The sequence below is a fragment of the Colletotrichum spaethianum genome, assembly GCF_022836535.1.
Source record: "Colletotrichum spaethianum MAFF 239500 DNA, contig26, whole genome shotgun sequence".
In the NCBI taxonomy this organism is placed as follows: Eukaryota; Fungi; Ascomycota; class Sordariomycetes; order Glomerellales; family Glomerellaceae; genus Colletotrichum; species Colletotrichum spaethianum.
The window spans coordinates 17,198-29,788 of record NW_026054796.1 but is presented as its reverse complement, the minus strand read 5'-3'; the positions used below and the strand labels follow the sequence as shown (position 1 = coordinate 29,788).

Below are 12,591 nucleotides of genomic sequence, written 5' to 3'. Positions count from 1 at the left end.
GAGCATAAGCTTCTGTAGCGGCGATATGAAGATAGACATTGGTATTCGGCAACACCATCGCCAAATGCCAATAAGCCTTACAGCATTCATCATGCTGGAACAGATGTCATCGACAGTCGGTTTTTCTTTGCTTTCGTCTTAAGAGCCGCGGATTTCTTTGCCTCGGCTTCGTCGTTTTGCTGGGAGAAATCCTTCCATCTCCTCCAGCCGTCAAAGTCAATCAGGGCCTGCATGCAACCCCATTCCATGACTTTCCTCTCCAGCCAAACAAAGTTGACAGGCTATGATTATGAAGTTAGTTCGGAGCATCTGAAACGAAGAGGGCAAACCCAAGGTTAATCACATACCTTTGTAAGGAAGTCGTTGCAGCCTGCGGCCAGCGCCTCGTGTCTGTCACTTTGGAGAGAGCTGGCAGTCAGGGCTACTATGATGACTGGGCTCTTGAACAACTCCATGTTTGTTAACTTGTCCTTCTCCTCAGGCTCGCCGTTAGGGGCCTCGGGCACGCTGGACGCAGACGAAGAGAAGACACCAATTGAGTTGACTCTCTCCAACCTTCGGATCTCCCTAGTGGCCTCCAATCCACTCATGATGGGAAGCTGAATGTCCATCAAGACAAGATGGAACCCGCCCGTCCTCCACATGGTGACGGCATCGCGACCGTTGACTGCCGTCTTCCATCTCACCTTCAGACGCTTGACGAAAGCCTCAAGGAGCTTGAGGTTGATTGGGTTGTCTTCTACGATCAGTACGTTGATGGGCGGCACTCCACCGTTCAATATGCCAGCCGGTAGAGTCGGATGGTCAACGTTCTTCTTGGTCTTCTTAGGTCGAGAACTTGCTGGGCGGGGAGAGGCAATCCTTGGTGGGGGAGTCGCGACTCTAGCCGGCTGGACCTCAGGAGCGGGAGGTGTTGGGAGCGGCGGAGCAACCGGGGGGACGTTAGATTGCTCCGACGTATTCGAGTGTGTTCTTGATGGTGGTAACCGTGGGTGAAACGAATGGGCAGGGTGAGCGGCTGCGGCTGCGGCTGCGGCCGCCGCCATGGACTGGGCATTGGCCTGGTTTAGGATAGTGGGCGACGAGGTATGTGTTCTACCGAGGCGGGGACGTTCAGGACGTTCTCGGTATGCACGGGATCTTGTGCCCCCGGGGAGGGTATCGGCGGTATTTGGCCCGTCCCAAGGATCGCGATGGAATGTTGCGCATGCGTGGTATGGGCGTGGACGGGGTGAGCGGGATGGGCAGGATGCGTCGCCGGGACGGTGACGGGAGCGACAACAGGAACAGGCAGGTTTGGCGAGGGAAGAGGCGCCGCTCCCGCTACTGGAGGGAAATATCCTTCGCCAGCCTCGGAGGGCCTGCCATCATCGTTATAGTAGATAGTAGTAGCATGCGTCGGGGCGCGCGGTGATGGCCTTGGCGTGCGGCGACTGGGAATATCGATGACCAAGGCCTCGTCAACATTCTGGCCGCCAGGAAAGTACGCATCGAGAGTGCGACCCATGGGCTCTTCCGGGCCTAAAAGACGATCTTGCCTTTGTTCGCGCGGACATATCCGCAGAGTGAGGTCGGGAGAGTCGAAGTGTCTGCCCAGGGAGTTGGCGTATTTTCTCAAAATCATGTCGCGCACATCATCGACCAGGTCGTCCTCATTAATAGTGATGAGGGTGGGAGAGGCACCGGGGCGCCTAACCCATACCTTGCGGGTGACCATGTTTGCGATGTTTGGGAGCAGCGAATCGGTGGCGGCTGAATCGACTTCGTGGTCTGCTCGTGCGTCGAGCAAATTGCGGATTAGCGTCGTTTGGCGGTTGGGTATGAGGCTCTGTCGACGGGGAGGACCGTCTGGCCGCGGCAAGTTGGGGAGGATGATGGTTGCGAGGGGTGTCGGAGTGCCGAGGGCATGGCTGAGGGGATCAAGTTGATCGTCGCTGAGGTCCTCGGCAGAAATAGCCTCGAGAGTAACGGTGGGAGCCGCGCCGATCTTGGGCGGCAATGGTTGATGGACTTGCGGCAGCGGCAGGGGCTGTGGCGGATGAAGTTTTTGACTTCTGTCGTCAGCCTCGGGAGTTTGGTCTTCGTTGATGCTGGGGAGGTTGTTGCTAGGAACAGTCGCAACAGCAGTGGTTGTTGCGGATGAGCGCAGATGGTTGTCCATCGGTTCACTAGCCAAGCGTCGGTAAGACGCGGCGGGCTGCATCGGAGCCAGCGAGTCAAGGTTGGGGTGTGGCTTGTGAGTGTCGTCCCCAGTGTCTCTGTTGGCCGTGTTGCTGGCACTGCTTGCGGGCCCGTGGTTGTTTGCTGGTTCAGTTGCAGTAGCTGTAGCTGTAGTGGCAAGAGTAGCTGGGTTATCCTCTATTACAAAAGAGCTGTCGCTGCTGCGATTCGCATCATCATCATTCTGATTGCCATGATAGACCGGGTCGTCATGGTGTTGTTTTTGTTGATGTTCTGATGATGGCGACGACGACGACGACTGTGGCGGCAAATGCTCTTCTTCTCCTGGGTGGTGCTCCTCAGCATTGGTACCCTCCGCTGCGGTATCCGTAGGTGCAGCCGTAATTGCACTCAATCTCTGCTGCAGCGAGTGGTCGCCTGGGCTGCCGGGGGGTGGAGGTGTGCCAGCAGGACCTGCACCAGATGCTGTGAGTGGTGTGGTGGGCTGTGGCTGAGTATGCAGCTGCAGATTGTGGTGTGGCTGGTACGGAGTCGGCGAGCGCGAGGGAGGTGTGGAATGGGGTAGGTGCGTATGCGGGTGCGGATGCTGGGAGCTCGCCCTCGACCTGGGAACGGATGCAGCGGCTGAGGATTGCCGCGTAAGACTCGTCCCATCCGCTGGCTGCGAGCCATGGGCATCGCCGTTGGTGCTTGTGCCGGTGCCGTTAGACGCCAAGGATGGTGCAGCCGAATTTCTCCTAGAGAATTTTGCTCGGAGACGAGCTCGAATGTCACCAGCAGTACCCATGGGGCTCACCTGCAGCGCGAGGGAGAGGGTGACTCCCAGGCGAGATGCGAGGGCGAGGCAGGCTGCTGCGATCCGGCGCGGTGTTGTGTCTTGTCGCGTCGTCGTCTTGGGTGTCGCCGTGCCCTTGTGCTGGCGCTGGTGGTGGTGTTGGCGGGTCTCTTCCTGTCAAGTGGACGGAGATTGAGACACGCCGAGCGGACGAAGGACAACGGACGATGGGATGGCTGGCGTGGGTGGCATGGGATGTGGATTTGATATCAGGTGGCCTCGGGTAAGGTGAGGAGGGAGGGAGGGATGGAGGAAGATGGATGCCAATGAATCTGTAAAGCTGGAGAAGAGATACGGTGAATTACGGTAAGATACGGTGAGCAAAGGTGGACAAAAGTGGAATAGATACGATGGGGGTGTTCGGCAAGAAGACGGGGATGACCAGAATGACAAGCGAACAGATGATGAATGTGCGCGTTGGATTCTTGGGGGGAAACCTGTGTAAAAGACCGAAGTAGTAAGGGGAGAAACCGAAAATGAAAGGGATGAGAAATTTGGAAGACCTGGACACACACACACACACACACACACACACCAGCAGAGGAGAGAGTGCGAGAAACAGAGACAAGAAAAAGACAGCAAAGAGGAGAGAGTGGTCCAAGTTCTGATTCGAGGCTCGCCTCGGGTTTCCATGCATCAACCAACTCCAGGCCAGAGAAAGGGGAGGATGAGCCCAGGTCAAGCGCTGATGAGCGGTTGTACGTTCCGGCTCTTTCGTTGGATCGTGGAGGGAGACATACAACGGTACAGTGGCAGTCTAAGCACGCAAGTCAAGACAAACCCCCACACAAGATAACTGGAGACGGGCAGGATGCCTCAATTAATCAACCAACCTCAGCGCATTGGTTCGGCGCCGCTAACTATCAACACGCTCACACATATATGCACATATTCACCAGACAGCCTGACAACGCGGACAGAGGACAGAGTGAGTCGAACATCGGATGGGTGGGATAACCCATGTAGCTTATGTAGATGGATCCGTGGACGGGACCGCCACTAGGAGACCTTACCGGCGTCAACGTCCGGCCTACATCCTGCTTTTTTTTCCTTTTCATTCCCTTCACCTTAATTTCCCCATCGACCTCCGAGGCTCCAACGGTTTCCACTTCCCCTAAAACTGGTCTCTCCACGTTGGTACACTTCCACAGTGCGCCTGAGTTCAACAAACTCGAGACTAATCTACAGAAACACTCTAGCGGACGATATGCAGAGTTGTGGCAGGTTTCAGGGACGTTAGCAGCCAGCCTACAGATGGAATATCAGGGGGATAGTGCCACGGACGCAAGTACTTCGGATGAGAAATCCCTTCACTAAACTAGAGTCCATGGGTCCCAAGCTCATCCGCCACAAACGCGCTTTGGCAAAAATCCTTGTCGAGTCCGGTCATCGAGATCTTGCACCCATCAATCCTGGGGCCAAGGATGAAAGATGGTGGGCTTTCGTCAAATGGACGTCAACATTGTTTGTGAGGCACTTGTTGGTCGTTCCGAAGACTCACGAGTTGTGGATGCAGTCAATCATTTCCTCCATATCGCTTATGGTTTTCTCAGAGTCCATCCATGTCAATGCCACTTCACGCACCATCAAGGCAAAAAGCTACATCCTCACATCCTAAGAGAATGCAGCTTGGAGTACGTACCTCGAGCTGGTTGCGGCCCACATTTCAAACAGTGACATCTTCCCACTGTTTTCCTACCTCGGAGATCAACCAATTCACGTCTGGATATCTCGGCCTCACTTTTGACTTCATGCATTTGTTTGGGTCTAACACCACAACCTTGCAGGTTTGAACATCCATCATCGCATTTTTCAACCAGACAACGCTGGATCTTACTACCACTTGACTGTGTATACCCTTCTACATGTCGAGAACGTTTCCGCAATATCTACAATGCCATCTTTCTCAGAGCCAGAACCCGAACCGCAAAGTCTGCATTTCGACAAGCCGACTCCCCGCCCACCTAGGTCGCCCACCAAGACCAACGATATCAGGTCTCGCAACCGTCGTCGGGAATATCTGGAAAGAAACCCCAAGTACTTCAACAATGCCGAACATGAACTCGCAGGTTCGTCTCACTATGCTTTCTTGGAGTGTGTCATTCGGGAGTTTAACGCTCGATGCCATCACGTCAACAGCTCCCATGATGTTGCAGGATAATGTTGACAGCCTTCCCCAGACACTCTTCTTTACGATTCCCTGATTCGCAAGTTCCAGACGCCTGCTGAGCGAGAGGCCGAGGGCAAGGCCAAAGGTTACTCGGGTGTCCTAGAAAGCTCGCTACTAAGGGGCGAAGCACGTCTTGCTGATCTCAAGGCATCAACCGATCCGGAATCGACGCCTGAGTCCGCCAAAGAATTTACTACTGAAGCTCATCTATCCAAGACCGAGACCAAGGAAGAGGGGCTCGAGAGGTGGCAAGAATTCTTGACCGAACGTTTCGTTCGCGGCCATGATGAAGATTTTGATTACAGCCTGGTCGATCACAACGACGAATATGACACCATGGAGAGGCGCGATGCCGAAGAGGCGTGGTTTGACGAGGAAGATCCCAATTGGGCCAGCGACGCCGACGAGCGAGCTGGGGCCAAGCAGGGCGAAACCGGTGTCCAGGACTTTTGATCGATCATAGTAGCACTGCCAGCAAGACTCCATCTTTGTTACAGGCTTGGCGGGGTCTAATAGCCCCCTCACCATGATTAGATGTGGTCCGTCGTTGTCATCGACTTTGTAGCATGCACGGATTTCGTTAACGAGCTGGGCTGCGCTTCTGACATTTCGGCTAATCTCGACCTGCAAGATCATCCCCCGATACGATGGATGGATGCAGACAATGACAGTGGTCAAGCTTTCGTACGGTAGACGACTCCGCCAGCCCGTATCCTATATGGAGCGAGGATGGCACTGGAGCTTCTCCATATCCCATTGAACGACTATTCCCCCTCAACGCCATTCGAATTGGCCCACTGGCTATCATCCCGCAACTTGCCAACAGTGCAGCGTCAAGGTTCGTGCCACTAAAGTTGCGTGGTCGAGTGTGTGGCTCGGTACGAATTGACAGTTGGGGAGCACGCCCAGGATGGGGTAAACCGGGAAAATGCGCTGGGTAAATACAAAAGCCGCTGGCTAGTCGTCCCGCGTTCCACCCTACCAGGCCAACATCACCATATTCATCCACGCGCGCTGGTCCATTGCGGCGGTGGGGAAGTGACTTCTGGCATAAAAACCATTCCTCCCGAGCCTCCTCTGCTTCATATTAGATTCCTGTAGACATCTTGGGACTCCTTACTTGTTCTGCATGTCCTGTGGTTTCTACAAAGGCAAACGATTCTTAAAAGCCCATTTATCGGCCCCAATTTCCACCAAAACAACCCCGCACCCGTGCCCCCGCAGTCTCCCCCTCCACGCCCTCCAGGATGGCGCCCCTCATCAACCACCTTTACACGGCTGACCCTTCAGCCCACGTCTTCAACGGCAAGATCTACATCTACCCTTCCCACGACCGAGAGACCGATATCAAGTTCAACGACAATGGCGACCAGTATGACATGGCCGACTACCACGTCTTCAGCACCTCGTCGCTTGACCCTCCTGAGCCCGTCGTCGACCACGGCGTCGTCTTGAAGACTGAGGACGTCCCCTGGGTCTCGAAGCAGCTCTGGGCCCCAGACGCTGCCTTCAAGGATGGCAAATACTACCTTTACTTCCCCGCTCGCGACAAGCAGGACATCTTCCGCATCGGTGTCGCTGTCTCGGACAAGCCTGAGGGCCCCTTCACCCCGGACCCGGAACCCATCAAGGGCAGCTACAGCATCGACCCCGCCAGCTTCGTCGACGACGACGGCCAGGGATATCTCTACTTTGGCGGCCTCTGGGGCGGCCAACTCCAGTGTTATCAGAAGGGCAACGACGCCTTTGACGCCGAGTGGCTCGGCCCCAAGGAGCCCAGCGGCGAGGGCGCCTACGCCTTGGGCCCGCGCGTCGCCAAGCTTACCGACGACATGCACCAGTTCGACGGCGAGGTCCAGGAGATCCAGATCATCGACCCGGACACGAAGAAGCCTATCGCGGCTGACGACCATGACCGCCGCTTTTTTGAGGCCGCCTGGCTGCACAAGAAGGACGGCCTGTACTACTTCTCCTACTCGACCGGCGACACCCACTACATCTGCTATGCAACCAGCGACAGCCCGCTGGGTCCGTTTACCTACGGCGGACGCATCCTCGAGCCAGTATTGGGCTGGACGACGCATCACTCCATCGTCGAGTTCAAGGGTCAATGGTGGCTCTTCCACCACGACTGCGAGCTGAGCAACGGCGTGGACCACCTGCGGTCTGTCAAGGTCAAGGAGATATTCTACGACGCGGCCGGTAAGATTACAACGGAAAAGCCGCAGTGAATGTAAACTCGTAAAACAAAACAAAAATACAATGAGGACATGTTGAATTATCTAGATTACTTGGTTTTTTTTTTCCTTTCTTTTTTTGATGTATCAGTAAGATAAAGCTCTTCTGCGATATCACTCTGTGCTTTTGCAGAAACCCGGAGTTAATGACATGATTGTATCCAAACCAAACCAACAAGCCTCTGGCCCTTTTGTGTATTCTTCCCTTCTCTTCCGGTGCCAACATGTTTTCCGTACATGACCAAGGCGTGAAAAACCAACAACACATGGTTGCTTATCATACTGAGGGTGGGGGGGTATATGGTGTTAGATCGGGACCTTGCGCCCGTTGACAAAGGAAAAGTGTGTAAATAGTAGTGTGCAAGCTGTGTTTAACCCGTCTCAACAACCCCAAAGCGCAGCTTATTCAGTGCATCCTCGTACTTAGCCGGGCTATGGTCAATGAGCATACTTGTGCCAAAGCGGACCTCTCTGAACCTGGACTCAACGTCCCTCACGTATTTTAACACGATTCGCTGCGCAGGTCGTCCGATCGACTCCTCATCAGACAATAGAAACGCGTCGCGTCTCAACACCCGCTGGCTCTCAATGATGAAGACCTCGCCGGGGGGCAAGAGCTTGAGGCTCATCATGCTTGACCGCAGCGTCGTCAGCGCTGAGATGCTCCACTTGTCCTCGTCGGCGACCATCGAGCGGCTGCTGCTCGTATACCACTTCTCTGCGAGGCCGGACTGGAAAGCCTGCCATATGCGCTGTCTTACCTCGACCTTGGCCTCATGGTTGTCGCTCTTGAAGGCGAGCGCAACGGCTTGGAAATCGTGCAGAACACCCAGTGACAGGAATGGGACCAGGTCGCAACCGTGAACGACACTCGTGACGAGACCTCGGGTCGCTTTGCGGAGGGCGGGCGACATGGTGCCGGGGGGCCGTAGGCGTAGACGTGAATGGGGCGACCTGATGGAAGGCACACATGTGTCGTGGCCGTCTCCAGGAAACGTCCATCTCCAAGAAGGCGGCGATGCGGCTCGGACGTGGTGACAAACCCTGTGCCGGTGGATGATGGCTCCGCGAGCATCGTGCCCAGCAGGGCTGTTACACCGCCTCCGAGCGAATGCCCGCAAAGGACCAGTCCATAATCGCTAAACTCGTCCAAAGCTTCTTTGAGTGTATACAAAACACGACCGTCGCCGCCGTAGAGCAAGCGCCGGGCTGATGCGTGGATACCCTTGTGGACCTTGTATGACTTGCCTCTCCAGTACAGATTGTCATAGTCGCACGCCATGTCGGCCAAGACATCCTCGAAGCCTAGTGTTCCACGGCATGCAAGTACGACAGCTTTGGATTCGTGGTCCAGGGAGATGTAATGGACCAAGGGAACACCGGTCCCCGTAGAGCCAGTCGTGTCCGATCCTCCTTGAGCGTCAACGAATGAGGCGAGGAGGATACTTTCAGCCTCGGATTCTGTGTGGTGGGCAAAGGATCGGATTTCATGATGCGTGTCGTCTAGTGCCCTAAGCAGGGGCATCTCTTTTGAAATGCCCATGAACTTGAGAAAGTTGGAACCGTAGGAAGCCGAAGAAAACCTCATGTAACGGGTGATGTTACGAAGCAAGTGGAAGGCTGGGAAGACACCATCTACTGTGCCCGCCCGTCTCAAGGTATCGATGGCTTCAGAATCTGTGTATGCACTCTTCTGATAGTACGAAGACAATACCAGCGACGTTTGAGAGCCCGTATTCGCGATACTGTAGAGACTTGGCGTGTTGACGTGTGAGCGTGCTCTGCGAGATTTCATTGGTGATGACGGCTTCTGGTCGTTAATGTCCTTTTCTGAACGCGACTTTGGGATACCGGACTGGCCCATGCCGTCTCGGCGACCGAATCCCGGCGACTGTGGCCGAAGCCCGTCAACAGCGTGGAAGGAGTAAGTATCGGTCTGCGACACAATCGAGTCTCGCCGGCGCTCATGGACCGAGATGTAACTAGCTCGCGATGAGCTGCGAGGTACTGGCGAAGGGTTCTCGTAATTGCGGCCTCGGGAGCTGGAAGCAGCAGTCGGTCCCATGGCCCGGGTCTGGGAAGGACGGTTGGACTGAGCAGGAGTACGTGTAGTCCTATCCGCGGGTGCAGATCGGGGTATCTGCTTGGCTTTCCCAGTGGATTGCGAGCTCGTAGTGCCCGTTCCGTCTCGGTGGAATAGGTTAGAGATATTCGAGCTGGTGCCCCTCTTCAAGGCTTGTCTGATACCGCCTTTCTTCTCGGCGGATTTTTCTGAGGCCTTGCTTGTTGACAAAGGCTCGCCTTTAGTTCTCTTGGCCTTGGTGGTCTCAGGATGCGATGGTACAGCGTTCTCATGCCGTGCTCTCACTGGTAAAGGGGCGAGTGGAGCTCGCTGTCGCTTTTGATTTGGCGCGTTTTCCGGGTTCTGCTTGGGCGTTGGGATTTGGGAAGCTCTGCTGTTGGGGGAAGTTGACGGGAGCCTAGGGCCAAGCTTTGTCCGACGAGGAGTTGAAATGGAACTTGCCTCTGCCCTCGAGGAGCTGGTCAGACCGGCTGGCAGCGCAGTTTTAGGAGGAACAGGTGGCGGGTCGTCACTATCGCCGTCTTGGCCTTGGCCATCAGACTCTTCGGTATCGTCTAGGGATTCCACTTTTCCAGACATCTCTTCCGGCTCCTCATAACCCCGAAATGTCGTGCTCCGCTGTTTGCTCTTGTCCACCCTATAGACAACCCGGTATGTCGGAACATCAGCAAGCGCCTGTTGTCGTGTGGTTTGCTCCTTTTGATACTCTGCCGATGGTAGGACTTCTCGTTCAACGACCTCCACGCCAGGAGGCGGTGTTAGCGTTGGTGGCTCGGGGCCAGTAAAGTCCACGGTGATCATCTTTCTCGTCAAGGTAGTTGTTGATATAGAAACGCTTGTATCCGAGGGCAGAGAGCGCATGATCTGGTTCTTCAGACGGATCTCGGGCAAATCGTCTTCGTCCTCGTCTTCGCTGGTTTCTCGTTCTCCGTGGCGTTCGATGGTAGCCAGAATACTAGGACTAGGTTGGTCGCCTGGGATTGATACCAATATATCGGGGCCCTTGCTCTTGTAGCGGCCCTTGTGCACTCCGTAAAGACTGTTCTCGTGGACGTCGACTCGTTCGCCATCGTTGAGAACAACAACATCCCAGACGATTTCGTCATGACCCAACCGCCTGCTCTCCTCGTCAAGAAAGCGTCGACACTTGCGTTGTAAGTACGCCAGGGCGCACAAGCCCATAACGAGGTCAACGACACCCACACGTTCGCCCTCTACCCCGGTTGCAGGGTTCTGGAATTCGCGACGGATGAGAGTAATGATACTCGCAATAGCGCGTGATGAGTCGGTAGAGCCGAAGAACTGGTCGAGAGACGAGAGAAGTAGCTGCGATACCTCTGACACAACCGAAAAGGTGGTACTAGTCATCTGAAAGCCAGTTGTAGTCCAGAATACGATCTGTGACATGGCGTGATGAAGATGCTCCAAGCTTCTCTCCAGGACGGTTTCGGCATCCTCCCTTCCCAAGTCACTATTGGAGCGCACGAGCATGTCCCTGCCAGACCTACTGAGGATTCCCTCAAGAATACCCCTGCCCAGCTCGAGGCTTGAGAGAGTGGTGAACTTGGCGGCATCGAAGCCATAAGAGCTGATGAGAGTACCGACGCGGATGGCCAAGCATGTTGAGCGGGTGGCGAGACTGACAGCCTTTGCAATGGGAGTTGGAAGTATGGTCCGTCCCTGGTGAGACTCGAGAGGGATGTGGATCAAGCTGTTGGGCTCGTCGGCGTCCCAATCATCATCTGAATCCATGGTGTCCATCTGTACCGGCACGGTTGCCAGTGCCAATGCCAATGCGGGTGCGGACGTAGGTGCTCGCATATGGAGAGGAGGCACGGGGCATCGAGGACAGACGAACAGGGGGTGAGATAGAGTCCCGGATATCAAGCTCGTTGTGGTGCCGAAGGAGTGAATGCCATATTATATCGGAGATCTTACCAAGCAAGACTTGGGCACGCGATGGATGACGAGCATGGAGTGAGGGAGATGAGCAAACGGAAGAGAAGGGAACGAAAGCAACCAACGAGGCGCTTTAGGGGCCGAGAAAGGTGCCAGGCTGGAGAGCAGACGATGGATAGGAGGAGGAGAGGGCGAGAGGAAGTAATAGAAGGAGCAGTGGTCGAGATTAGATGAAGTGATGAAGAAAGGGGGGGCAAAGACCGGCCGCCGGTGGTGGCAACATTCAGGCACGTTCGGCCGGAGGAGGAGCAGAGCAGCGCAGAGGCGTGTAGATTGGCCGGAATAGTGTAGCGGCAGCTCTGTAAAGAATGATGGGGTTGACGGGTGCTCTTGAGGTAATCAAAGACAAGGACCCGTCCTATTTGTCTCGGGGTATATGGTGTTTGCCGACCTGGGCTTTGAAGACGCTATGTTATGTTATCTCGTGTTGTGTTGCGCTGTATGTAGTAGTAGTTGGTAACAGGGGCGGAGACGGAGGGCGAGCGAGAGGCGAAGAAAAAAAAAAAAGCATGGCGTACTCGTACCGCAGCGCGTCGAAGATAAATTCAGTTGGGGTATTCTAGGCTCAGAGTTGCGGTAGCTGGGTTGACGTGTTGAGCCGCCGCCGCGCCAGGGCTCCAATAGGAGTAAGTGGGACGTTGGGCGTGGCAGCATGTGATTGCATTTTGTGGGGGATGTTCATGCGCGACACGGCGGACGGCGACGGCGCAGGCCCCATGCCATGCTATGCCATCCCGTCTCATCCTGGTGTTCGTAGTGGTTGTCTCTTGGGCACTGGGGAGATACTTTGGGGTAAGAAGACATCTTCTCCCCAGTGCTTGTGGATGGAGGGAGGGAGGGAGGGGCAAGGTTCGCAGTAGAACATCAGGTTCCCTCGTGTGCTAAGACTTAGTATGACGCTACGCAGTAGTGTGTGGGATGGAGGATGCGGCGGGATGGGATGATGGAGATGGATTTTGCCCACCTGCAGAGAGTCAAGCCACTGGACCGGACTAGCAACTAGTGCTAAGGCAGCTACGGCGTCGGTAGCGTTGGGGGTCCTTATTGTCAGTTGATGCGAGTCCGTTTGTGCCTCGACCTATGCATTAGATATTACTATTTTTCTCTGCCTCTCTCTCTCTCTCTC

The 12,591-nt window shown here is 55.2% G+C and overlaps 4 protein-coding genes across 4 annotated transcripts; 2 read left to right on the top strand and 2 right to left on the bottom strand.

The window, feature by feature from the left end:
* Window positions 1-89: 89 nt before the first annotated feature.
* Window positions 90-2,161, bottom strand: ColSpa_08993 (restriction of telomere capping protein 5; the record flags this gene model as incomplete). Its single annotated transcript, XM_049275205.1, has 3 exons — window positions 90-281; window positions 348-1,061; window positions 1,100-2,161. 3 exons carry the CDS (start codon window positions 2,159-2,161, stop codon window positions 90-92), a joined length of 1,968 nt encoding a protein of 655 aa, XP_049131162.1.
* A 2,903-nt stretch (window positions 2,162-5,064) lies between these two features.
* On the top strand, window positions 5,065-5,639 carry ColSpa_08992 (uncharacterized protein; the record flags this gene model as incomplete). Its single annotated transcript, XM_049275204.1, has 2 exons — window positions 5,065-5,085; window positions 5,187-5,639. 2 exons carry the CDS (start codon window positions 5,065-5,067, stop codon window positions 5,637-5,639), a joined length of 474 nt encoding a protein of 157 aa, XP_049131161.1.
* Window positions 5,640-6,433: 794 nt separating this feature from the next.
* ColSpa_08991 (xylosidase/arabinosidase) lies at window positions 6,434-7,417 on the top strand (the record flags this gene model as incomplete). Its single annotated transcript, XM_049275203.1, has 1 exon — window positions 6,434-7,417. One exon carries the CDS (start codon window positions 6,434-6,436, stop codon window positions 7,415-7,417), a length of 984 nt encoding a protein of 327 aa, XP_049131160.1.
* A 377-nt stretch (window positions 7,418-7,794) lies between these two features.
* Window positions 7,795-11,258, bottom strand: ColSpa_08990 (sodium transport ATPase 2; the record flags this gene model as incomplete). Its single annotated transcript, XM_049275202.1, has 2 exons — window positions 7,795-8,377; window positions 8,467-11,258. 2 exons carry the CDS (start codon window positions 11,256-11,258, stop codon window positions 7,795-7,797), a joined length of 3,375 nt encoding a protein of 1,124 aa, XP_049131159.1.
* Window positions 11,259-12,591: the final 1,333 nt, after the last annotated feature.